This window comes from Catharus ustulatus, chromosome 5 (assembly GCF_009819885.2).
Source record: "Catharus ustulatus isolate bCatUst1 chromosome 5, bCatUst1.pri.v2, whole genome shotgun sequence".
NCBI lineage: Eukaryota > Metazoa > Chordata > Aves > Passeriformes > Turdidae > Catharus > Catharus ustulatus.
This window is the reverse complement of record NC_046225.1, coordinates 45,414,142-45,430,421: the sequence shown is the minus strand read 5'-3', so window position 1 is coordinate 45,430,421 and position 16,280 is coordinate 45,414,142. Positions and strand designations below refer to the sequence as shown.

At 40.2% G+C, this 16,280-nt stretch overlaps 2 protein-coding genes across 2 annotated transcripts in view; one reads left to right on the top strand and one right to left on the bottom strand.

Moving 5' to 3' along the window:
* Positions 1 to 6,546: 6,546 nt before the first annotated feature.
* FGF20 (fibroblast growth factor 20) lies at positions 6,547 to 10,934 on the bottom strand. The gene is made up of 3 exons (XM_033060432.1): positions 10,625 to 10,934; positions 8,329 to 8,432; positions 6,547 to 7,654 (listed from the first exon to the last, which is right to left on the bottom strand). Exons 1-3 carry the CDS (start codon positions 10,917 to 10,919, stop codon positions 7,409 to 7,411), a joined length of 645 nt encoding a protein of 214 aa, XP_032916323.1. The 5' UTR covers positions 10,920 to 10,934; the 3' UTR covers positions 6,547 to 7,408.
* A 4,936-nt stretch (positions 10,935 to 15,870) lies between these two features.
* MICU3 (mitochondrial calcium uptake family member 3) overlaps positions 15,871 to 16,280 on the top strand; it is a 62,926-nt gene continuing 62,516 nt past the window's right edge. The window contains exon 1 of the mRNA XM_033059742.1: positions 15,871 to 16,166. Within this exon, the coding sequence (XP_032915633.1) occupies positions 15,876 to 16,166 (291 nt within the window). The 5' untranslated portion in view covers positions 15,871 to 15,875. The remainder of the gene's footprint in view (positions 16,167 to 16,280) is intronic.

Below are 16,280 nucleotides of genomic sequence, written 5' to 3'. Positions count from 1 at the left end.
AAAAAACCCAGATACCCAGATCACTACACTAAACCACAGTGGGTAAGAACTATGGTTGTGAAAGTTCAACCAGAGGACCAGAAAGACAGCATAACTTTGTCCAACCTTGACAAGGAGTTTCCTGAACAGGAAAAGCTACCATCTGACATTTTAAAAATCAAAATCTGCTCTGAATAAAAGCTGGAATACAGTAGGTTACAATCATGCACTCATCTTTGTGTTGAAAGTTACCAGAGGGATAGACCATTTTAATAGGCCCCATTCTGGAACAGGTTGAAATTCTTGACAAATTATACAGTTACATGTCTTATAAGACTTTTCTTCATTTGTTTAGTTTAATGATCAATTAGACATCTTGTCACCATATAGGTGTGAAATTAAAATATAAAGACTTAAATAGGCCCAAGTTTGAATAGCTAAAGGAAAAGGCAGAACAAAGAGCAGAGTTTTCATGCTGTCATTAGATTATGTTAGTTTTCAGAAAGAGTAGATGGCCAAAGTAGTGCTAAATCTAAGAGATGAAGACACACACTTTATCCAGCTGAAAAGATAAACAGGGTATTTCTGGAGTTCAAAACTTGACAACCCACCTGATCAGTAGGTTCTCTTGTAAGGAAGAATTACTAATTGTGAAGATCATCTCAGGGTTTGCAAAAAAGTATGGAGAATATTCTCCTTCTATCATTTCACCTCCATCATATATATACCAAGCTTCCATCCATATCTCCACAAGAAAAGGAAATTATATTTTCTGGCTTCAGCAAACTAGAAAACATAAAACCAGCCTTAGGTGAACATTGATGACTTGCAGCTAATACTACTTCATGTTTTTATCCAGAAGCTTCAGGACAATAGGTGTCAACTGCTAAAAACTCTTTGGTGTAAGTCTAGTTGCCATAGTCTAGTCACCGCCTTCTGATATCTCAGCCACCTACAGATGAAATCACCCTAAGGCAAACTTACTTGTCTTGAGACCCATGTTCATGTCTATTGCATTTTATAGTCACTGGAATTAGAGGTGGATGGATGATTTCACAGGAGTAATAAAGAAAAAAACATGTCCCCCACTCCATCAGCCACTGAGACTGTCACTGTCAGGAACAACAGAAATACTTTAAACTAATTTGAAAAGCATAATTAATAAATATATGCTAGAGTAGATATAGATGATATAGGTAGGTAGATAGATAGATAGATAGATAGATAGATAGATAGATAGATAGATAGATAGATAGAGTAAAAGTTTACATTTGGGAGTCAAATGTGATTTAAATGGGTTCTATTTGTAAATCAGGTACCATTCTTGACTTGAAGACACCCATGAAAATAATACATGGCTTGTGATATTTTAAGTGAAATAATACATGATTCAATTTTGCTGTAATTAGACAAAATATATAAACCAGGACCTTACCACAGGAAGAGTTTTACTAAACTCACTGTCAAAAGACTTCCTCTCTAACGCTTTTACTCCTTTCTCCATAAACTGCCTTTATGAGAGACTTACTATAATAAGAGAACAACAGCATTTTTGGACATGTTCAAAATACAGAGAACTACTGTCACCAATGGTTTCATTCACTATATTCTCTTTTTCCTGCACTACCAACATGATTCTAGTGACTGATCATGTTGCAGATTAAACAGCTATTTTGGCAAACTGCCAGCCAATTTCTGTTTGAAACTTAATCTCTCTCCAACCGTCAATAGAAGTAACTGTTTGACCTCTTCCCTATTTGGATATTTTTTTCATCCTTTTTGTGCACAATTTATTGATAAAGATGTCATTATTAAGTATGCCCCACCTAAGAAGCTTTTACAACTTTCTGGTTTTCTGCCTATGAATCTCTGAATGTTAAGAAATCATAAACGATTGTGAAAACGTATGCAAAGCTTTGTATCAAAAACTGAGTTAAAACTAATGCCATAAACCAAGCTTTCCAGATAACTACTTAATGGCATGTATCAACTTCAGAATATCCTATTTCCCTCTCTAACAATATATTTATTGCCACAGCTGCTGAACACACTACTGCAAAGGCAATTGTTTTAAGAGAAATGTCTGATAAAGTGTGCCTTTATGTAGACATCCAGTAAGTGAAGAATTCCACCATCATATTTTTCAACATTGTGAAATGTTTATTTCTTTTTTCTTCCTCATAAAAGGAAATAGCCCAGAGGAGAACTGATAGAGGAGAATCCCTAGAATGTATGTCTGTCTTACCCTCTTTCCAGTGAAGTGCTCTCTCCCAACGTGGTAGTGTCTCATCTCATGCAGCTGTTGTTATGTTCATATAACATTTGAGTCTTCAAAAGGACCTACTATTAAAAAAACTACCAAGTAATTGCAGAGATTGGAACAGTGGTGAAGTCAATGGTTTATCTCACATTAGAAGGGAAAGGAGAAAATGCAGTAAAGATCACCAAAAGGTCTCCTTACCAATAGCATCTCCATGCAGAATGGAGCAATAGCAGAAAAACTTAAGCATCCTACCACCATGTTCTCAGTATCTTAAGCACCAGGTTTAGTCCGGTACATCAAGCCAATAGTAAAGAAGCATTTATGTTGCATACAATTGCCTTACTTCTGTTTAGCTCTTTGCTGTATGAAAAAAAGTAGTATGGTAAACCTAATTCGCAAAGTTATATAACCAGAGTCACAGCACAAAAGATTACAAAAGCAGTGGAAAATAACTAAATTACACCCATTGCTCTTATAGCTGCTGGTAAAGGCCTATGTTTAGGTAAACTTCACTAGGTTACTGAAGTTAGATTAGATGCTTATGAAAAGAAGAATAAACAAAGCACATCATGAAATGAAGGTAGTTGGAAATGAAAGCTGTAGTGGAAGTGTACTTATTAAATTACTCTCACATGGCAGAAAATAAATTCTGCCCAACCCTGAAGTGCTACCAGAGTGCATGGCCATACCAGGCATTTCAGTTTTCAGACAGAAGCTGTTAAGTTGGCTGTCACACCTAAGCATGAAAGATAACATCAGTATGCTTATGATAGAAAACTTGAAGATATGGACAGGCTCAAACTGCTCCATGCAAACACAAAGGGCTTAGACCAATGAAAGGATTGTTTACCTTATATACTAGCTGTCCGTTTTTTCTGATTATATCAGCTTGTCTATTTAAAAAATACCCATTTCCAGAGGAATTTGAGTTCTCCTTTATCTGGTAGCTATTAGGGCTGCTAAACTTCCACAGAAGACTGTTAAGAATTCTACTTTCTGCATTCTTATCAAGTGCACAAAAATTAATAAAAGTAACAATTTCACTCCAAATATGCTCAGAAGTCAAGGTTTCTCCTGGCTTTCAGGAAATCTTTTGTAGGGGCAACATGCTATTTCTGACACAACTTGGAAAACAGAGCAGCAAAAACCAAAATATATGAAGAAATACACAACTGGCATAGAGCACTCCACTTTAAGCCAGCTCTGAGATCAAAGAGCCACATTTTACAGCTTGTAGGAGAATCCATGGAAATCAGAAAGCGGATCTGCTGCAAACAGAATTAACTGTCTTGAATGGTTCTTCTTCCTTGGGAAAAAAATGAATGAGGAAAGGCAGAAATAGGGCAATCAATCATATAGGAATTTATTTCCAGATATTTCCTCTGAACCTTGAACATTGTCACCTCCTTCAGATCACTTTTGCATTAGAGTAACCCACATCTTTCAGATTTATACAGTTATTGAAATAGAGATTTAAACTAGATCATTTATTCTACTAGTTGAACAGAAAAAACCCCTCCCTCTATGCTGTTGCACTTTTTGAAGTGGGAGCAGATATCATACACAAAAAAAAAAAAAAAAACCAAATGAAAAAACAACCTCTGACAATTATATATTAGTTTAATAACATATAAAAACTGCCCTTTTGAGGTGTTAATTTTGTATCCACCATTCTCAAACTAGAAAAACATTAACTGCATCTGAAGATCATGATAGGCAGGATGTAACAGAGAGCAAATAAATGCTGCAAGAAAAATGAAATAAGGAACCTCGAGATATTACTTCAGTGGCAACACACCAGAACTAAAAAGGAGGCTGTGAAAGCTTTTCAGTGTTCTGGAGGTTTTGTACAGTCATCTATCACTACTGTACCTGCTCCATGATATTTTGTTCAAGGTTTATTTGCATATATCTAAAATGGAAATGGAGCAAGCATATATCCCTCTTCTTCTCCTTTACTTGGATGTTGGATATGTGTTTGGATCCAGGAGTTTCAGATGATTACAGTAATTTCACGATTACAAGCCACACCGTTTTGACCAAAATTTTGCTCCCACACCGGAAATGCGGCTTACACTCAGGAGCGGCTAATATGTGAATAATTTTCTGACATTTTCAACCCCGGAAGTGAAAATCGAGGTGCCGAGTCAAGCACCTGGCAGTAAAACCTGGCATTTCACGATTGTTACGAATTGGTTACTCTGTTGTGCTGCGGGTGGAGCTGGCTCCCTGCAGGCAGCCCAGCCCGGGGAGAGACGGGGGGCTCCATGCTGCCATCCCCGCAGCCCAGGGGGAGGCAGGAGGTTCCGTGCTACCATCCCCGTGGCTCAGGGAGAGGCGGGGGGCTCCCGTCCCCACCTGCCACTGCCGCAGGAGCTGGGGGGCTCCTTCCCCTCCTGCTGACGCTGCCGCGGGTGCCAGCGGGCTCTGTCCCTGCCTGTCGACACCGCCGCGGGTGCCGGTGGGCTCTGTCCCTGCCTGCCGCCGCGGCACAGCAGGGGAAGTGAGCCCAGCGGTAGCAGCGGCCCCACTGAGCGGCAGCGCCGGCCTGGGCCACCTGGCCCCATCGGCAGCCCTGAGCAGGCCGAGCCCTCACAGCCCGAGCTGAGCCGGTAAACCCCGCCATCTCGCGATTCTGTTACTATTTGGCAACTTTGTTGCACGCGGGTCCTCCCTGCGAAGGACAGAGTGGTTTATAGTTGGGTGCGGCTTATTTATGGACAAAGAACGAAATGTTTGCCAGCACCCGGAGATGCGGTTTATAGTCAGTGCGGCTTGTAATCATGAAATTATCATATTTAACATTTAGAGATATCCTCAGTTACTGTTATGGGTTGTGTCATATCTGTGAAAAAAAGATGCACAATGATAATAACAAGGTTGATCACAGCCCCTGACATCTTCAATATATTTTTGAAGATGAACAGTAAACTGGTAATCCAAAGACAGAGAATTATTCCTGCTATGGTTTAAACTCTGAGTGTGTTTGCCAGAAATGCATGGGAATTATTTCCTAAGCAGCAGCTATTTCTTTTTTACACAATTTACATAGAATTAACTTCTTTTTAAGACACTGAGGAAGAATTTTTCTATTTAAAACATATACTTTTGTCTTAAGCTATTGATTTACTACTAATGGGACTCAATGTCACTCACAAAATCATTGTTTATGGTAATTACAATGTAATTTTACCGATGTCTTCAGTGCATTGTAAATCTTCCACTTCCCCTTTATCAGAAAATTTACATGAAACCTTTTATCTCAGTAAGTTATGTATTGCTAGCCACAAAGTGCTGAAACATGCTTTTGTGTATCTGCATTTCATTTCTATTTGGCAGAAAGTAAAATGATTTTGTCAACGTGTCATCAGTAACCTATGCTCATCCACTTCTCACTATAGATTGGAAGAAGTTTTGGCACAGCCAACATTCTAGCAAGTGTGCTATATACTGGAAAATTATTTTCATTGATACCTTGATTTCATATAAATTTTGCACATGCAGTACTTGAACCATATATGATTGCATAAAACTGAATGCAAATGAGTTGTCTTGAGTAGGAGCCCACTGGGAGCATTGGCATCTGAAACAACAGACCACCTCAGAAGCCCTCTCCTGAACTGCCTTCCCTGCAGTTTTCCTAGGCCAGCCTGGTCCATGCAGGTGGCAACTGTGTGACAGTAAGCTTCAGCGGGTTCAGGTCTAAATCATTAATCTGTCATTAACCCCTTTTATTCTTGCAGAGCAGACTTCCCCGTCAGTTAATATTTAGAAGAGTTTGTGCTTCATAACTGACAGTTCTGAACTAAATTAGTATGATATGCCTGTTTTATAGCTGTATTAGCATAGAGACACAGCTCTGTCTGTTCTGACAGCTTACACAGAATATCCTAGGCTGAAAATATTTCCTAGATGAGGAATTAAGGTAAGAAATTGTCTTCTTAGGTTTCTCTGTACTCAGTGGAGAAACAACCCTCACTCAGAAGCTTTTCATACAGCAGTATCTGAAACTTTGACTCCAAACTGGATTGCCCTTAACCCTATTGATAGGGAATATAATCAAAACATGACAATACCACATTAAAATTTTACAGAGAATAACTACTTATATGTTAGTAAATATAGCAGAAATCCTTTGGTCAAAAAACCATCAAGTATGTTGTGATTTGAATCAAGATTTCAAGAGCTAATATTAGTTTTTCTTTCAAGATAATTGCAATACACTCTTCACAATTGTTGCAAGTTTGAAATGTTGCATATGGTGTGTTAAGAGGCACTCAGTTTTAAAATAACAGTACACCAAAGAAAGTAAAGTAACTTTTAATTCCTTTTTTCAATGTGCATTTGAATTTAATACAATCTGTAAGGCACTCTCATAAGTAAAAAAAAAACAAAAACAAAACATTCTTTTCCAAATGAGGACAGTTACAAGGCAATGGTATGCACATAAAATATAAACTTATCTGTAACTGATAAACAATGAAACATGAATGTTCAGGATTCAGTGGCATTGCTAGGTTATGTCATTTCTGTATCATGACACTGCTCAGAGTAAATATTGGCACTGTAAATGATTTCTCATTGGAGTTAGGAGCTTGTATTCTCTTCATATCCCAGTAAAAAATAAACTCTATAATAAATAAATATATAAAATAAATATATGCTATCTGGAGATGTATAAATAGGTCCATCCTGAAGAAATGTTCCAGTTTTGACTACTATGTATTGACATCTAACATCCATCACTAAAGTGAAGTCTGCAAAACTTTGCACACAGTTCTCAGGATTTATTACTATTTTACAGTCCATTTATTTCCATTTCTCCCAGCCATTGTCTCATCCATATGATGAAGATGGTTTCTTGCTAATCTACAGGCCACAGTAATCCAGACAGAATTGCCAAGAGTTCATTATGCTTTAAGAAGTCCCACCTCCCCGTGGCGAGTGGCTACCAAAGCATGCAGCAAGTCTTCAGGAGGCTGGTCCACGCTCTGCTTCAAGGTTTTGTCTCCTAAATCCAGTGGTTAGAAAACACAGGCTTGCCTTTCACCAAGTAGGTTCTTCACATCCAGCATCCTATACCTCTGCAGGTTCCTCATGCTGGCATTGCCATGAAAGCATGGGCAACAGCTCCAGTTGGCTTTTCTGCCAAAACTGCCTCTTTCCTCAGCTGTATCCTAACACATCTTTGTACAGTTCTGGAACTCTTTCAGGATCCACAGGCCGGGGCAAGAAATGTGTGAATTTCTGGTGTCTTTTGGACCTTGCCCCATCTCTGGGAGTACCGTCTTTATTAAGTGCTACAAAGTACCTCCGCCCTGAATCCCCATGTTTGTACACATTGGAGGAGTAAGTGTTGTACCAGTTTTCCTCAAATTGTTCCCTGAAGATGCATTCAGAAGTTAGTTTCTCCTACAGAAAGAAAAAAGAAAAATAAGTTAGGTTGTCACTAGACATTTAAAGACATGAAAAAAAAAATTTAAAAAAAATGCTTTAGGCTTTGTGTAGCCTTACAGTTCATTTAAATGTCAACAAGCCAAACCCAAGAAGAGTATGTAGATCTGAGAATGAGTTTGGAAACTTGGACCTGTACACCTACAATTTTGGATTTAAAAATTATTACTTAACATTCACTGTAAGTAAACATAACTTATTTATGATTTATTTTAAACTCATCTGACTTACAGGAATTATATTATGTAGAGTTTTGTCTTGGGGTATCTACTGTTCTAGAAATGAGATTTGGTAGAGATGCAACGTAACAGAGAAAGGAGGTATTTATATATTTCTTTGTCGTGTGCATCACTTCTCGCATTTTAAGCTGGACTGACTACAACAAAAGAAGTGGAGAAACAGATTATTTTATCTGAAGATGTTTTAAAACTTGAAAGAAGTTTTGTAAAAAGCAATTCTATTTTGTTGAAGTATGTAAGGTTACATTGTGTACTTCAAAAATACATTACAGACTTCAACAGGAAAAGATGCTAGCATTTTGAAAGCTGAGATGAACTTTTTGAGGGGTTTGCGTTGTGTTAGGAAGCAAACCAAAACCTAAAGATATGAGCTGGTATGAAAGTGATACTTACAGAGCCATAGAGTTCTCCCTTCTCATTCATTCCAAGGTAAAGGCCACTGTCCACACCTCTAATGCTGACCAGTCCCACCGCCACACTGATGAATTCAAGGATACCTGGAAAGAAATTGCTTTAATTAATTTTGTAACCATAAAACACATAGCAGCCAAAAACTCAGTTGAAAACAAGTAGAAAATGCACATATTATAGTAAATGTGGCCTAGTTTCTCTGAAATCTCAAAAGCCATGTGAAAACATACACAATGCTCACAGGAAAGCAGTCTGAGAAACCTCATCCAGGAACATGAATCCTACACCAGTTAAGAAACTTTTTTAAAATATTGAATATGAAAGGATTTTATTCTGCACCAGGACTAAAGTCATTATTACCATGCTGTTGAAGTCTTTAATGATTGTACACTATTTGCTAACTTCCTACTCAAATATTGAAAGATCAGTTTGAATTACCTGAAAATATACTTTACTACTTCTACATAGTTATCTTAAAAAAACACATCCATTATTAGTTCATTTGAATGGAAATCAAAGTACAGATGGGAATTTTATATAACAGAATCTACTCACAGAAAAAGAAAAGTATTTGCCAGACATCTTATCTAGCATATGGGTCCACACCTCTTGACACAACTTGCTGTCTTTAGTGCTGGTTTTTAAAGTACATAAAATATTCTGCTTTTTTTGCTACTGTTTGGATTATAACATTATTTATATTACATATGCCCAAAAATGTAATACATATTAATAAAGTATTAGAGACATGAGGTACTATTTGAACCCTGAATTTGGCAAAGCCAACATACTTAACCAATTGATATGCAGAGATTACAGCACATCCAAAACATGAAAGAAAGGGAATGTGTGAACTGGCTTTTTGGAAATTGTTAACAGTGTAAACAAAGATTCAAAAAGCAGTGCCAGAATCATACCTAAGATACTGCTATTCAGCAGCAAAACCACAAAATGTTTAAAAAGACACTGAACCCAAGGTAAGTAGTTTTAAATAGAGCAGCTGATTATGATTTTTTGTCTGTTTACTATTTATGATTGCAGGACGATTTTCACTCATTGATGGACTATCTGGACTATACAATAATTTTAAATGTTTTCAATTTTAATTGAGCTTTGGCAGGTTACTTAGTTGTGTTAACAAACGGCAAAGAAAATAAATCTTTTACAAAGAGTAAGCATTAAAAACTGTATCACACATAAATCACCCTAGTTTTCCAGTTCATAAAGCACAGAGTCCCATAAAAGATTTGGAGTAATTTTGTCTTTCTGATATCATTTTCAAAGCCACTCTTTTCCGAAAGCATAATAAGCAGGTGATACAACCCACAAAGAAACCACATCAGACAAACCTGCCAAGAGCAGTGGTAGAATAAAGGTAGTACAATTCTAAAAAGTCCAGTAAATGTTAGATCTATAGCTAACTTGATTTTCCTTTCAAAGCAAAGATTTATTTCATGTTTACATGCTGTAGGAAATCTTCCTTCTGAGAAGAACTGTCTGACTACTGCTCTTCTACTTCTTAAAACATCCATGTGTTATAAAAGCAATTAAGAGCCATTCCAACAGATTGTTTTGACTATGGGGAGGATGATAGGAAGCCCTGTAATCACCTTTTTATGACTGCTGAATCAATACACACCAAAACTCACATGTGGTTGACAACAGCAGGTTTGTTCGGATGTCCAGCTTCTACAACTACTATTTAGGATTTACTCTCATATCACAGGAAATGTTTATGTTTTGGGATTGTCTTCACCTCCTCTGGGTTTATTGACAGAAAAGCTGGCTAGGAAGCATTTAAAGCACTTGATCAAAGAGGCATTTTAGTCTCCTCTGCTTCAGCTTCACTCCCTGTGAAGCAAAGCAGACTAATGCAGCCCAAGGACCAGCATGCCCAAGTCCGTGACCTAGACAGTTTCACAGTGACCCAAGAAGCTCTGATACCAATAGTGAATACAAAAAGGATCAGTCTGACTCTCGACCATTCCCACTAAGTCGAGCAGTGTGCTTACAGACCCCCAGCACAGGCTGAGCAACGCTTATCTCCTGACTCACCTGGGATGCACAGCTCTCCCTCGCTTACCCTGCTCTGGCCAAGACCCCGTGGTCAAACGCCGGAGGGTGAAACCTTTCTGTTCTAAGGACTCATCCACCTGCCCCAGCATCACCGGCATCACATCTCCCTCCCAAGAGCATGACTGCTCCCCAGGTACACACAGAGGCTTGCACACACCCCCACACCGCACACGCACACGCGGGGCCGTGCTCAGCCGCCTACCGAAGAGGCTGTGGTCCTGGCGGGTCCCGCGCACGCTGCCGTCGGGCAGGATCTGCAGGTGGAAGCCGGTGCGGCAGTAGAGCTGCCGCCGCCGCAGGATGCCCTGCAAGTGCGCCAGGTCCGCCGCTGCCGCCGCCGCCGCCGCCGAGCGCTCCCCCCGCTCCGCCGGGGCGCGCCGGTCCCCGAGCAGCGCCGGCCGCTCCCCGGCGGGAGGCAGCAAGAAGTGGGCACCCACCGGCTGCCCCAGGGCGTCCAGGCCGCCCAGGAAGCCGCCCACCTCGGCCAGCGGAGCCATGCGGGCGCGGGGCGAGCGGGCTAGGGCGCGGCGGCGGCGGAGAGCGGCTGCCGGCCTCTCCCGGTGGGCATGTGGGGGTGCGCGGCGGAGCCCCAAGCATGGGGAGCCGGCAGGGCCGAGCGGAACCGAGCCGAGCCGAGCCGAGCCGAGCCGAGCCGTGCTGATCCGAGCCAGTGTGAGCCAGGCGGCGGGATGCTGTTCATCAGATTCGCGCGTGTGTATATATATGTACGGCGGTCCCCTGACATATGCTAATGAAGCCGCTGCGGGGAGGCCGCGTTTGAAATTGTAAACCGGCTCCCCCTCTGCTCGCACCTTCCTCTGATCTGCGCGGACGGCGGGGAGGGGGCTCCGGGCGCGCCCCCCGCGCGCTGCCGGGCGCGCACACGCGCGGCGGGGGCGGGGGCGGGGGCGCGGGCGCGGCCCCTGCGCGGAGCAGAGCGCAGCGGGCAGCGGGGGACGGGCGGGAGCTGCCGGAGCATTACGTGGACAGGTGCAAGGAGAGGCAGGAGGGAAGAAGGAGAAAGGGCGTTACCTGAGGGTTAGACCTGCCCAGACACACATGAAAGAAAAAACCCGAAGATCTGACAGTTTTACTCTCTGTTTCTAAAACGCTAATAAAATGTACATGCATTACGCTTCCCTTTTATCACTTCAACTACAAGAAGGGGAATTTCTAAAGAAATTGGCATAGTCAGGGAGGTGCTTTCCCCTCTGCAAATTCTCCCTCGCATTTAATTTATCATTAATGTGACACTAAACTGATCTATAGTATTTGGGTATTGACAGGAGGTCTTAAAAGCATAAATGGGCAGCCCCATCGTTTGGGATAAATATTTTCAAAACTTGCAGAGAAGAAAGAAAGACTGAGAGGTGGCTCATCTAATCCATCTTCTTTGGGGTTTTTCATTGGGCTCTTAGCCAAGGTCTGTGAGCATCATAAATTAGCAATATCATCTACTGAAAAATCCCTATTGTAGTTCTACAATGTTTTGAATCAGTTTGGGACTTTGTTGTTCTATTCTAGATGAGTGTATGCACTTTTTTCATCCCCAGAGTAGAAAGGTTACACAGGAAAATATAGTTTGGTGGAAAATATATTCACCAATGGTAAAACAAGCCTACATTAAATCTAAGAGGTTGATTTTTGCCATCTTTCCTGCTCTTTCTGTAAAGTCTAATGAATTTTAAGGCTTAAATGACATGACCTGTCTTAGCATCTAAGATATGCAGTTCTTTGCCAATGTTAAAACATGGTATTAGAGTATAAAATGTAAAGATCTTTCATAGTTAATTCTTTCAAAAGTTCAAGAGAATCACTTGGTGGTTTAAGGTTTCATTTAAACAAAAAAGTTGCAGAGAATCATGAGAGATTAGTTCTCCCGTCTTGCTTCATGGTCTTTTCAGTCACAGTCCAAATCTGAGAGATCAAATGGATTTGACTGCTTACCTTTATTTGCTATGGAGAGTATAGGGCTAATTAATTGGCAGGTGCTTTAAAGCAGGTAATGTGACACCTTTTCATCACTGCAGTCCTAAGTACTGCCCCTGTGTGCACCTGAATTATAAAAAGGCTGCTTTAAAGCAAGTGATTTACTGTGGAGGGATTTAAAACTGAAAAAAATTAATGCTAAATACAATGATCAGATAAATCACCTCAGAGGAGAGCACAGGCAGACCTGTTCTGAAGGCAGTTACAGATAGATGTTATATTATTTTACCTTTCAGATAACAGGAGCCTGTCATGTGGTGGGACCCAAAAATCCACCATAATCGAGATTTCAAAGCACATCTGTGTAAACATTATCACATCAGTGTAAAACATCAACCAATGAGCTTTCTCTTTGAAGCAAATCTACTTAATTGTAGTGCTAAATCAAAGAAATAGATCAAAGTTGAATAATCTATATGGCACCTATTTCTCAAATAGCCTGTTCACTGATTACTCAAATACACCAAAAACGTTTGAAACAAACATCAAGTATTTTTATTGACATGACTGGCAGGTCAAGATCAAACTGTTCATCACAGCTGTTAGGTTGCAGGACATCCACCAGAATGGTACAGTTAAGTGGAGGAGGTATATTGTTCTAAGCCTAAAGATGCTCCCATACAGATACTGTTCCTGATCCAAACAGTACCCTTGAGTCCTACAAATGGTAGAGAGGTCTATGGTTCAGATAAAGTCACTGTCTCCAGTAGAGAAGGGTCGGGGTTATTTTGAAGAAAAAAAAGCCATCCGCCACCACACATTGAAAGACCCTTATGGGTAAATTTTTCCTGTTATATAATGGAAACATTTAAAGTAGAGTGGAATACATAACACCGATCTATGCTGAGTGGAGTCTTTAATGTCTGGGAACTAAACCGGTTATGCTGTTTTATAAAGTACAAAAAGATAAGATTTTTTTCGTGTGTGTTTGCACTAGTCACGTGACAGGAAAAGATAACGCTAAAGACTTTTTTTTTTGCACCTTCTGAAACTATACCATGGGAAGTTAAATAATTTTGAAGAGTTTTTGTACAAGAGTACATAATTCAACTTAAAGTATACAGTACAATCTAATCGACTCTACATATACTTCCTAGAGACGACACTTTCAGTGTCATTGAACAAATATATATGTGGCTAAGCACTTATTTCCATAGTTAGGACTTCTATAGACAATACAATTACTGTATATTTCCTAAGAATAGCATGTTGTCATAAGCAAAACCTAGTGGCTCCCAAGGGAGTGGAGAATGCAATGGACTGAAATCTTTCATAGATAGTCTGCATATATATATGGAGACAGATCGATCTACATATCTATAAAACTTCTGTTATCTTTGAAACTTTAGGTCCTACAATTTATTGAACCTTTGTTAATTTTAGAACTCCCTCACAGCAGTTCTGTGTCACCCTTAAATTTTTAATGATATAATACAATACTGGAGAGGGAGGGTTCATGAATATATGAGAAAGCAAACATTTGGTGGAACAAAACCCATGGAGTAGCACACAAAGAGATATGTCCAGGTGGAGATACCTATGTATCATGGCCAGTTTCAGATTCTTCCTAGATTTGGACACAAAAATATGGTTCTTGGCTTTCAGGAAGGTGAGCAGAACATGCACAAGTTAGAATGAGTGCACTGTAAGTCTGAGTCAAAAAGGTGTATCCTTGTGCAGAATTCACTAGGAAGAAAAGAACCTTTCCAAGGCTCCCTGTATGAATTAGGCCATAATCTAATGATGTCAAGCCTTTAAAATGCAATACATGCAGATTTTAAAAACACTGAAAGCTTTTTCTTCTGAACAGATACAGTAGCAGGTATGTATGCATGTATATTTATGTTTAATTATTTAAGAAAACTCAGATGAGGTAAAATAAATGATGATTTTTTTTCCTATGGGAAGGAAGCTCTACATTTCTTACACCTTCATGCTTTGTTTTATTTCTTTAATTGAAGACAAAAATTCATAGGGCTTTTTAAGATTCATGATTTTACTGTTCTACTGTTTTTGTAGACACACATGAATAAACCCTTATATATGCAGAATGGAACAGAGAAGCTATTGCAATGAGCACACATTTGCATGGCTACATCCAGTGAGAATAGACTGTTTCAATGTATCAACATTCAAATGCTTCATTTGACAGCTTTTTTATTAGTCCTGTAAGTGAATAATTGGATTAAAACAACCTTAATTTATTTAAATTACATGCTTTCTGAATCTGTGCATGCAAGATGTTCAGCTTATGTTTTTAGATGCACAAATAAATTTTGCTCTTGTTCCTAAGCAAATGCGTCACCATGGAAGTTCTGCCTAGAATTACCTGAGTGTAAGTAGTTGCACTTGTGAATTGGATTTTTGAAGTGAAAGAAATTTTAGCCTAAAGGTGTTATTGAAAAGTCAGTAAAATGTGGCTAACTAACTTCAAGGGAACAGTGTGTAGAGGGAGATAACTCATGGTTCATCAGTTCAGGTGACTGATGAGCTCTTAACAGGTTTAATTTGGGACACCACACTGACCAAAAGTGGTTTCTCTTCCAGTCAAACCAAAAAGGCAGACTATTTGAAAAAGGTAATTGTATTGGTGAAATATGTCTCCTAATGAGGTAGCTAGAACAGATAAGATCCAAGAGACACATTCTACAAAATTTTCCAGACTGGATACTTAGTCATGTACTTGCAAGAAAAGTACTCATGTTTCAGTCATGCTAAGCATCAGAAACTATTGCCTTAACTCCTGAATGCTAGTCTCCATATTGGCCTTTAGTCGTTTAGTAGAGATGCAACTCAGACTTGCAGACAAGGATTTTGCCTGGGAGTCATACATATAAAGTGTTTATAAAATAAAGCAGTAAATTATTTTTTAAAAAATAGTTTTTGACAGTTGGGAACAATGAAGTCAAGGGAATTACTTGATGAATGAATTGGCTTACAGTATTCTTAAATTTTGAAAGAAATGCAGTAAATCTATCATTCAGCCCAGATACCTGCCCTTCCAGCCATAGCTCTGAGGTAACTCAACCTTGGCCATGCTTGCAGTTGTGTGATCTGACAGACTGTCAGTTGACAAACATGGCCACACTTACTCCTTGACACATATCACCACTGAATGTAACTAAAAATGCATGAGACAGTCTTAAAAGGCATCAAGTTACCATTTGTGTATTTGCCGAAATCTTGCTCATAATATAAAAAGTCATTAGAGATTTAGAGGGGGGGGAAGGGTAAGTGGCTGAAACTTGGGGAAAATGTACATATATGAAGAAGAGAAAGACTGAAACTGTACAATTGCAAAAAAATGCCATAGGGTGTGCTGTGTTTTGAAATATTTGTGTGCAGTTTATAAACTTCCAAGATAATACAGGTGGTGATGCAGGTTGTACCACGGAAGAATGCCCTAACATGAAATGCCTGACAAAGATTTATTGCCCATCAGCATCAAGTAGAGACAAACGACCATGCTCATCTTTCTCAACGGGTCTTTAATTCTTGGTTATGCTAAGGAAGCTACCTGTCACCAGGAATGTCAGAGGAGAGGCTGTTATCATGGCAAGGACACATCGCGGCATCGTGCGGCACACCCCGTGAGCAAGGCCCCGGAGTACCGCGGTGAGGCTCTGGGGCACATGAAAGCAGCACCCACTGTGCGCGCACAACTGCAGCGAGGCGCCCGCACCGCTCTGCCCCGCTCACGGCAGTTCCCAGCATCACCCTGCCCGGGCGCTTGGGCTCAAACTGCGCGGATCCAGGTCCGTTCCGGTTCTTCGTGCTCGGTCCGGCCACCTCGCATCTCCGCTAGCTTGGCCGCGCCCCGCTGCTGGCACGGCCCAGCCTGCCGCCCCGCCTGCCCCGCCTGTCCCGGC